Source organism: Dreissena polymorpha, chromosome 6 (genome assembly GCF_020536995.1).
Source record: "Dreissena polymorpha isolate Duluth1 chromosome 6, UMN_Dpol_1.0, whole genome shotgun sequence".
Classification (NCBI taxonomy): Eukaryota; Metazoa; Mollusca; class Bivalvia; order Myida; family Dreissenidae; genus Dreissena; species Dreissena polymorpha.
Window position 1 is genome coordinate 7,364,425 of NC_068360.1, and position 11,735 is coordinate 7,376,159.

The window sequence follows — 11,735 nt, forward strand, 5'->3', positions numbered from 1 at the left end:
GAACTGCGATCTTAAAATCGAGGAAAAAAACCTACTATGCGTGATTTTCGTTAAAGCCTCTGATTTTGAAATGAAATACCTGTTAATTAATACATAAAGATGTAATTTGAAAGTGTGCAAAATTGTCATTAAATCTATAGCCTAGTAAGCAGGTAATTTATTATTTTTCAAACGGTACCGTAGTCACTACTACCGCTTTTAAAACCGAAAGTAGGATTTCTATACGTATACGTCCATTCATTTCGACAAACGCGTATATTTTTAAGATTTTAAGCGCAAAAAAGACAGCTTTTTACCTTGTAACCACCAGATATATTCTAATTGGCATAGACAAAATTAAATCTATAGCCTAGTTAGCAAGTTATTTATTATTTTTCAAACGGGACTGCTTTTAAAAGCGAAAGTAGGATTTCTAGACGTATACGTCCATTTCGACAAACGCGATTATTTTTAAGTTGTAAAGCGCAAAAAAGACGGATTTATAACTTGTAACCATCAGATATATTCTTGGCATTGGAATTGATAAAATATGTTTCTTATTTATACTTAAATTTGCGATGCCAAATAAGGTGTGTGGCTTTAAGCGCTTGATTAATATATTTAATATTATTTTTTTTAAATATTTTCATAATCGGAATTACATAGTTTTACTTATTTTGGAGGCTTTCGCCCCACACCTCAGCATATTTACAGGCAAACGCCGTCGGGCTTCATTTTGCAAAACGATTACATATCGGTTGGCAAGAAATACATCCCTTTCAGATTATAATAATGACGTCCCACAAAACACTAAACAAGCTGTAAAGTCTTCGACGAGGGTGAGCGTATATTATCTCGAAAATATGCGTCGGTCGGCAGATCGATCCTTAGCCCGCGGACCATTTCCTATCCGTTTGATGTCCAAAGAACGTGTTGCTATTTAATCATGTCAAGTTACCATGCTGCTCACATGGGCGAAAATAATAAGGACTCGATTTTAAGATCAGGCAGTTAGAGGTCAAAGTTACGTAACAAAATATTTTAACAAATTCGTGTGTTGACGATTGAGCTTGTTAACCCATTCATGCCTAGCGTCCTGAAAAAAGGACATTGCAAACAGCGTAAACCCAGATGAGACGCCGCATGATGCGGCGTCTCATCTGGGTGTAGACCGTTTGCTTAAAGGAATTTCTGTAAGAATTGTCTAAATATAGAAATAAATATACTAGACATCCCTAATATTGGAAATAAATTGATCCAACTTAGAAGGATGGGATAGTCCACTAGGCAATAATGGGTTAATGATGCCTCTTGTTCATTTCAGAGTTGGGATGTCCTGGAAATTATGCTCGAGTCAGGCCTAACAGCACGTGACGTTCTAGATCACGTGAAGATATTCTTCAACTTCCTGCTCGCCAGAATGACGTCACAACATTCTGACGTCACTGACGTGAAAATGCTGTGGCACCATCTAGACAAAGAAGAGGTGAAGCAAGCATTTCGTCGGGCTTTGAAATATTTTGGATTCACAGACGCCGACGAGCGAAGTATCAACGTCCTGATGGCGATTATGTACAAGATGCAAGTTGATCTGGACAGAGATACAAGTTCTGATCAATCCGCGGGCAGTTCGATTTCATTCGAGAAATGTAAGGACATTATTAGTCAGTGTATGAGTAAATCTAACCATCCCTCGAATCAACAGACGACATTGGCGATAGATGCGTCTGCTACTAAAGATGAGACATCGGCGAATGATGTCCAAACTGGCTTCAATGATGAAAATGATGATCTTACACGGGAGCAGAAGGCTGCAGCAATAAGTCGCAAGATAAACACGTCTGCTGCGAAAATTATTGAAGCGGTAGACAATAAGGATAAGAATGAGCATTTCAAAGATCCAAAAGGTGGAACAGATAATGCAAACGATGCTGGAGCGATTGGACAGGAGCTGAAAGTCGGTGACTGGAACTTCGTTGAACTCTCTCAGGACAATTTTGACATTAAGATATTGGAGACGATAACTGCGTGGCCCCTAAATGACAATTTCAAAGTAGTCCTCAAACGTATGATATGTATTGTGTTGTACACACTGAATATAGGGCGCGTTGGGAAAGATCTGTCTTTAGTTAACTTAAGCATAAAAAACTAACGTACCTTGAAGGTGTGCTTTCGTGATAAAATGTTAGTAGAGTGTAATAAAATGATTATTAAGCATGTGTTTAATACATTTCAATTAACGATTTCTTTGTGATATCATATATTTTCAATTATTTCGTTGATATAACAATAATTACTTTCATTTCAGTGAGCAATTTACATGACGCTAGGAATTATCATGGGTATAGGCGAAGTTTAAATGTAGCAAAATTAGTTATCGTATAAGTGAGAAGTCAAATAACGTTCACGATATGACAACATGTTTGCTTTTATTATTAAAAGTAAATGCGAATTATGCAACATTTCGGTTATAGAAAATCGAGTCTCGGAATTAACAGGCGTATAAGTTTTTACCATATTAAAAAACAAAAAGCCTTAAAATGTGTATTTTTTGGCGTTTAACGTCACTAAAGTTACTGCCAGCCATCGTAATTAGTGGTTTCAACAAGCAAGCCACAGTAATTGGGCCGTGCGCTGTGAAAAGGGGGTTAAATGCATGTTCGTAAAGTGTCGTCCCAGATTAGCATGTGCAGTCCACACAGGCTTATCAGGGGCGAAATGTTACGCCTAATTTTGTTTGTTGCAAATAATATACTTTCTTGAAACGAAAAATATCATAAAAATGGAAAGTGTCGTCCCTGATTAGCCTGTGCGGACTGCAAAAAAATAATGTTAAAAAGTTATTTGAAATAATTCACCACTTAACGTTGTGTATACATCCATTACATTTAAAAGGAGGAACCCCTTAAAGTCACGTGATCCTGATCCCTGTATGTAAAGTAGGAATACTCACCTTGGGTATTACCTAACAGGGATGACAACCGGAGCACCCAATCCGACGTATTAATTAACTCCCATGCATACCACGCCTTTCTATGTTCAATGTTTCACACTTTGCTACAGGAGCAATGTAACGAATTTTAGGCGGATTTGAAACTATCGAATATTTTATCACTTTATGTTTTGTGTAAAAGACACGCAGGGAGTTTGAACAAATTAAAATAAATACTTAAATCTAAACACTGGTTTTTAAAGGCACCCATGCTCTTAATTTATAATAGACTCTAGTCAACAATATCTATTTTTCAAGAGAATTTAAGTCCCATTTTAAAGTAAGCACTAACATTGATTGCATGTCTGCTGTTAGTTAATGCGTTAAATTCAGTTAATGCTGGTTATACTTCCAATTTACTGTGGTTTTGAGTTTTTGCTCAATAAAGCTTCACTTCCGACTCCTAAATCACGCCTATAGACAAGCCAATATTTTACTATGTTCAGAAACAGCGGGGAAGTTTCCAGCACTTAATTGTAGACAGAAAGTACATAAGCGGATAATAAAATCCGTCTCGGATTATTGTTTATGTGTCAATAGGAGTTCATTACGGCGGGAAAGTTACTTTGTGTGTACACAATTACCGTCACGTTAAACATTCAATCACTTATTATTTTGTCCTTGTAGTGATCCCGTGACGTCCTTAAAATACGAGAATCGTTTCTTTTTTTGTACACACGTTTATACTAGAAACCAAGCCATGTTCTATCGATAATCAGCTGAATCATTTTAAATGTGTGAACTTAAATAAATCATCTTAAAGGTGGGTTCGAATTTGATTATATCAAATTCTAACACGGCACTTGACTTGTTTTCTATAGACAAAGAAGGAAATCAAGCGTGGGTTATTCTGCAATAACTTATGGGCGGAGCTTATACACTGAAAGCACGCGCTGAGCTAAACAAAACATGCCGATACATTTTCCACCAGCGTAATAATCCGGTATTTTATGAATGAAAGTCACGTGACAAACTACTACGCTATGAACAGAATGCGTAAAATTGACCCAATTTCCCACGGTGTTAGTCTGCTGCTTCGATACTAAAATGGCTGAAGTTCGAATCGGAGTTGTTTTCTTGTAGATTTAACACTCTTGCGTTAGTGAAAACATGTTAGTTTACGCAAGTTGCTGTTGTTCTTAGTTAACCAAACGTGAGAAATGAAATGTTTTTTTTCCATCCAGTTTGGCTGTTATTGAGGGCGGAGATCTGATCGACAGAACAGCCGAAAGCTATTTTTATGGGCGGAGCTTCACATAAAATAGTATGCAAGAAAAATAAGATACATTCTATAAATCTATAGTAAAAATCGTGTTAGAATCGAAATAATTCGTGTACGTTATAGTTTGTTGTCGAATAACCCACGGCCGGAAGTTTACATGCGTGGTTTCAAATCACTCGTGCTTCGCACTCGTGATTTAATCCCTACGCATCTAAACTTCCGGCCGTGGGTTATTCGACAACAAACTATAACGTACACGAATTATTTCTTAATTGCATTTGATTGTCAACTATCAGTTCTTAATATTAAGACATTTAGCATAAAAGCGGCTGGTATGCACCCGATTATTTACTGGCAAAAGGTTCTTCTGGAAATGAAAGCATTGTTAACTAATTTCATGTGTATTGATTGGTTTATTCATAAAAAATGATTGTGCTGCCATGTTGTGATCACCGTTTCGATAAAGTAAATAATTTCACAAGACGGTGTTTAGAGAGTATAGATACAGATTTTAACAAATGTATCATTTATTTGGAAAATGGTTTCATTATACATGCTAAATTTTAAGTTCATTACAGTGAACATGTGACTGTTAAGTGGTCCGGTTGTTTTTCATGTCCAGATGACAACTCAAACGTATTGAACGATTCGACGCCTGATTCCTTTCCAAGGAGGGGAGATCGATGTGTGATTGATTTTATTTTAAATCATCAGATATGTCTTATTTGCTTTTTTGTATTATGTTTACCTTAACTAATGGATACAACGGGTAATTCTGGTTTTAAGGGCCAGGCAATTACCAGGTTATTTAAATACATGTCATTGATTGATAAATTGCGAAATTTAGAAACGATTGAGCTTGATGGCGAGACTCTTCCGGTTTCATTGATTTGCGTTTGCGATGTATTATAGTTGATTACTTGTGTAGACGGATTAACTTAAAGATATGTTTTTTAAATAGATGAAAAATCAATCAAAAAGATCCTTTGCTTGAGGGATAAGAATTTGATGTACTATATAACTATCTGATTACTTGTACTTTTTTAATAACATAACTTACGTGGTTGCAGAATTGCAAATGTATTAGCTGTTACATCTATATATTTAAACATGCTATATTTAAAAAATATTCATTTAAGAAAATTCAATGCTGCCTTTTCTCTCAGATATCGGCATGCTTTACAAATGATTAATCAAGCATGATCTTCATTAAGTTAGCAAAAGGCGTTATAAATATTTTTAGCTATTTCTTAATTGTAAAGCGTTTGTAATAGTTTGTAATAATCATATTTGCACTTTGTTTATGCACGCACTTTGTCTTTCGCCCCTCCCTCGTTCCTTGTTCCCTCCCTCCCGCACCGTCAAACATATATCACATACTACAATCCTTCTTCAGTCATCATACAGTGACATTCTTGTAAATTTAGTTCAATACATTTATCAACTATACAATTCCATATATAAATTTCATTAAAATATTAACAAATTACTATAAAAATAACATGAATACCGTTCGAGTTCCCAAAGCTGAATGGCAAAAGCTGACCACCGTTCAACCATGCTGGAACATCCGTTTGCTTCTAGAGAGCCTTTAGCGGCAAATTCATACAGAAGGTCAATAATGTTTTACTCATTCAATACAGTTCAAACGTCAAAACTTATATTCATCCGTAGTTAAAAATCATGCCCCTCGGCTAAACAAGGGATATCTAATTAGATATGTATCAATTACCATAAATATACCGAAATCAGATGCAACTGCAATATTTATCTGAAATTATCCGGGCACTTATTGTTGTGTTTTCATAAAGAAGTACCGTTATGATGAATGCATTAGTTTTCGTGCTGATTGAACAAATGTAGTGAAGATTTCGTGACAGTGGTTTCTGAATAGTTATATCGAACGAGTTGATTGTGTGATGCTGTGTGCCACGGACAAGCAGGGCGTGTGGAATAATATTTCTTACAAGCATCGAGTGTGATGCAACTCGCGGAGCACCAAGTCATATAATACTTCAATTATTACATAGACCCTTATGTTTAACATCGATCAAATATAATCTTAAAACAAAAACTTTATTTCAAATCAAGACATTTAAACATTATAAAACGCAAGCACACTGTGTGTATAAGCGTGCATGAAATTCGTATTAAGTTAAATCTTGTGTGTCCCATTGCGTGGTTTTTATGATGTCGCACCGAAGATACATGGGTACGATTGAACAAAACAATCACATTAAAGGGGCCTTTTCACAGATTTTGGCATTTTTTAACTCATTCATTAAATGCTTTATATTGATAAATGTAAACATTGGATCGTAAAAGCTCCAGTAAAAAATCAAGAATAAAATTAAAAAAAGGAAAAGAACATTGCCCGGAGCAGGTTTCGAACCAGTGACCCCTGGAGTCCTGCCAGAGTCCTGAAGTAAAAACGCTTTAACCTACTGAGCTATTCCGCCGTGTACACTTACTTGACGTATTTTATACCTTATATAAGCAATCTTCGTAGTTTCACAAAATTTAACGACAAAAACAGAACTCTCCAAATTATTCAATCGTTTCGCGTTGCAACGCTTTATAATTTTTAGGTTTTAAAATCGTCAAAAGATGCATATAATGGCTATATTAGACCATGGTAAATGTTCAGTATTACTGTTTCCTCACAAATATCATAACTAAAACGAAAATGTGCGAATCTGAAACAACTTTTTTCAATTTTGTCAATTTACCAAAGCGTGAAAAGATCCCTTTAAAGTAGTCCACTTTCACCTCCGTTAAATACCTATATGAACTTTATACTGTTAAATGTGGAAGTCCAATCCATTAGCTTCTATTGTAAAGTGGAAATACTTCATTATTTGAGTCATATTGGCTGGAGTTATGTAATAATCTTATGTTATCTCTATCGTTTGACATGGGCCCGTATTGGTCATCTTCGACCAATGCCTTCTCAGTTATGCAATAAGTGCTCATGGAACATCATAGCCGTGTTGTAGATTAATTATGTAAAAAGCTTGAATGCGCTAACACTGCATAATTGGGCTTTGCTAATTTATGTTTGAGCATTTCGTTTTTGTAAACGTGTTTTCGAATTGAAAATCAAATGTACGCAAAAATCACGTAACCATATGTGATGCCATTTGTGAATGTAGCTTTTATTTATGCCGGTTAATAAATTTAGTAGAATCAGCAAGTTGGAACATTTATGTGTTACATACCATCAATACAAGTATTTCTTAAGTAACACATCAGTGATTATAGATATATTTTATAATTATTTTCACAAATTCGCCATCCAATAAAAACATACTGCTTAAACTGACTGCGTAAGATACTCGACAAACATGTTGCCGTTGCTCATTTTAAGCTAACGACTATGCCTGAAATCTATTGTGCGACAGATACCAACTGGAATATGAAAAAAACAGAAAGTAGAACTGCTATATTCGCGTGTGTATCGCCTGGCCATTTAAAATCTTTATCGAACAATTGCATCGTTATTTTGTAAAGATTTATAATAAAGTATGTAATAAACAAAAATAACCAACCTGGTAACTGCTGTTCTGTCACTGAATCACGTGCACGAAAATAACTTATAATTAAGTCAATTTTGGTAAGCTACAACAATCTTGATATAAAGGTTAAATTTACTATACAATGTACCTGGTCTTATCCTGGAAGTGGCAGCAACAGTATTGATGTTAATTAGATTCTGTAGCCATTTCTGCGAATCAAACATGTATATTACGCAGCCATTGATCTACGGCATAGACTATGTAGAAAACAAAAAGAAACGAATTGTCATGTTTGACATTCTGGTTTTCATTCGTCGGAATATTAATTATTTAAAAAACGTAATGTATTACAAGAAGTTGAATGATTTATGTATCCAATTGTTGCTGACAGAGTCTCCAACAAATTAAATTAGAAAGGAGTACAAGAACAAAATAAATCTGACACAGACTTTCTTTAGAGTGATTGGTTACCAGCTTAATTGAGTGCGGTTGTTGAGGAGGATTCAACCTTTATCACGTTAATGAAATTGCGAAAGTTCAATTAAATCCTGCGCGTGTATGTCAATATCGCGGAAGAAATATAGTGCGAAAATGGAATTAATGTCTTTGTAACTTTCTTCGGAAAGAATTCTTGGGAAATGCTACTGCGATGCTTTAAAGAATGGAAGTATTTATGACAACACTCAGTTAAAGTGAAAGATTAGTAAATTGTGATATTTATTGCATAGATTCAAATTGATATTGTTGCATAACGTTAAACGACTAGAAAGATTTATCACTATATCTTGCTTTACAATATATATGGGTAAATGCCAATATTATAATCATATTTTCATGATCATATGGAATTAAACTACATAATAAACACACATTATATGCACAGAGAATTACTGTGAGACAAATATGTTATATTATATATGCGTTCTCTTACGCGACAAGTCTTGTTTTTCCATGCAATATATATTTTTTAATTCCTCGTGAATACATGTAGGTGTGTGGTGGTCGAGGGCATCCCACTCCATACCATACAGAGCTTACCAACATAATATACACATTACAACGCACATGTTTACATTTTATAAAATATTAGCTTTTACTTTGCACAACAAAAATATAATAATAATAGTAAGTATAAGTCAAACAAAATATTTTACCAAAACATGAATTCTTAAGTCTCTTATAACAACTACTAAAACGAGGTAACACAAGTAATCATTCATTACTTCGACGCAAATCATTAACACAGTAAATTTCGTTTATTACACTTCATAGATAGGACGATTTTGCTGCTTTAAGAATATGTCAAGTTTGGTTCATTTTACAATTATAAATATACGTTATGATCAAAATAAATGTTTAAGAGTTTAATTATAAAATGTAACACAATAGAAGTTCCGATTAATTAAGACCTTACTATGCCTCAAGTATAACACAATATCATCGCATTATGATCTTCTTTTAGTTAGACTGCTTCTTCAAAGAAAATCCAACTAAACAGAGAAAGATACAACATATATTCATTACTATTAATGTGGCCAAGTCCGTTTAAAAATAATGATCGAACTCTGTGCTTATTCTGCATATATATTGCATTCGTAAATTAACACCGTGTTTCCACCATAGCTATTATGTTCGTGTATTTCAAATACATTTTACCCTGTATAAAAAATATTTTTGTATGCGTAACATGATTTGAAATTGTTAAAATCGCATAACAAATCCTCAACAACTTCTACGCAACTACATTTGAACCGTTGATGATGTTTGCTCACTCCGTACATGCTAATGGCATGCATTATTACCGAAATAAATAAGCACTATTTTTTTCACTGAAGTTTACACTCGATCTTTATATTTCAGCGAGCCTGGACACGGATTTTGGAAACTTGATGGAGCTAAGTTGTAGGGAAGACGGTTAGTTAATCGATCTACAATCACATAATTGCTGAGGTACAACTTATTTTGACTTTCTGTACAAATAGCAAGACAAGATAGAATAACGCGATGTTCGTGTAAAGCGCAAAATATTGCATCAACCTTGCAATCAAAAGTAGATAACCAATCGATGTGTATTAAGTATTCCTTAGTCTGTAAGTTGCGAATAAATTTAATATAGATGACAATTATATCTTAACTGCTTTCAAGGAACAAATTGAACAAATGTCTCATATAAATAAAACTTGTTTTTGTACCTATTTTTCTCATGTTTTCATTCCTGCCAAGATTACGTATTGACGTTTTTCTGTAATAGAACAATAGACTTTTTGTTTTTGAGTTGTGTATCCCGTCTAAAATGATCATTTTACACTGTGACACAGTTCAAAAACTATAATGCGGGCAAGAAAGTCGCTTTTGTTTGTGTAAAATATAGTTTCTTTGAGTGGATGTCAGTAATTGTTCATCTTTAAAAGCGTTTGAGTTTTTAGGAATCTGTTCGTGCACATCTTCTTGTTGCATTTGTTTTTCAATGTCAAATTCATATGTTCTAAATTTACAGCTTTCGATGTATGTTAAACGAATTATTGTTGCAATAAAGCAATTTGCAAGGGTGCGCTTGTAAAGCAATATTTTGTATTGTATATATTGGTTGCATATATAGTGAATAATATTTATGAAATATAATGAAGTTGTTATAAAAGGTTCTACACATAAGGTGAGCGAACAATACAACTATACAAATATACGATTATTTTCCATAAACTGTTGCATAAAGCGTATAAAACTTTTGTTATTACAATAAACACATTTATAACAATACATAAAAAGCAACATCCCCCACAAGATTCTCGTTTTGAATATGTTAAAATCGTCCATTTGGATTTATCAAATTTACAATACACTGCTCAAATGAGGAGATTTGATTTGTGTCGCGGGTTCATGCCGGCTGAAAGATAAGCTGTCGTGGAACCATTCCCGGAAATGTGATACGTCAGTGGACGTTGATAGAATATGTCAGTGAAAAAATGATTGTAAGCATTACTTGAACTCTATTTGAGGGTCCTAGTTGTCGATGGCTTCCCACAAGGATGTACTCAAACAACATGATAGGACATGAACTAGTGGGGGAATATTTCCCATATACGGTGCAGTAACAAGTAAAACTCGAGATTGATTTATAGTTTATCACAAAACGAGATTATCAACAAACAATTATTATAATTTATCCTCAAAGAGTTGAATTTGTTAAAAGATAATCAAAATACTGTTAATGGGTCGCCTCTGTAATATGTAAGATTGCTTTCTTTTTTTCATGATCAATAACAGATGTTGTGCCTACGACATGTTATCTGCAATAAAAGCACGTTCTTCTGATAATAGCAGTAATCGGTTTACAATAGCATATCGGCTATAAATTAATAAACGTATAAAAAAGTGATGGATGACAATATGTGTCTTGTTCTGTGAAAGCTGGTCATAATGCATGTGCGTAAAGTGTCGTCCCAGATTAGCCTGTGCAGTCCGCACATGCTAATCAGGGACGACACTTTCCGCCTAAACTTGATTTTCGGTAAGGCGGGACTTCCTTGAAACTAAAAATACCATAAAAGCGGAAAGTGTCGTCCATGATTAGCCTGTGCGGACTGCACAGGCTTATCTGGGACGACACTTAACGCACATGAATTAAGCCCAGTTTTGTCAGAACAAGGCACATATGATGACGAACAGATACAGTCTTAATCCTGACACTTATAAGCAATTAAGGAACACTTTCTCCTATCGGGTCTGAAAATGTGTAAAACTTGATTATATTCAAACTCTTCATGTCATTAGTATATAACGTCGAGGTGGTATTCTCATGATTCTATGTAAAACAGTATTATTGTAGCGTGTGTTAACCAGACCGACAACTATCTTCAAGAAATTACGCACAATGTCAAGAGTTATGTTCCCGCCAACGGTTAATATAAAGCTCATCAGTGTAGGGAGGATGGTGGTCTTGATTGTTAGGTCACTCGTACGATTATCAGACAATTTACATTTGTTTTTGAGCAAAAATAAAATACTCCGAGCTTTAAACTTTCCATTA

The 11,735-nt window shown here is 34.5% G+C and overlaps 1 protein-coding gene across 1 annotated transcript in view; it reads left to right on the forward strand.

Moving 5' to 3' along the window:
• Nucleotides 1-2,194, forward strand: part of LOC127835095 (uncharacterized) — a 2,764-nt gene extending 570 nt beyond the window's left edge. The window contains exon 2 of the mRNA XM_052361358.1: nucleotides 1,304-2,194. Coding sequence (XP_052217318.1) covers nucleotides 1,304-2,131 — 828 coding nt within the window. The 3' untranslated portion in view covers nucleotides 2,132-2,194. The remainder of the gene's footprint in view (nucleotides 1-1,303) is intronic.
• Nucleotides 2,195-11,735: the final 9,541 nt, after the last annotated feature.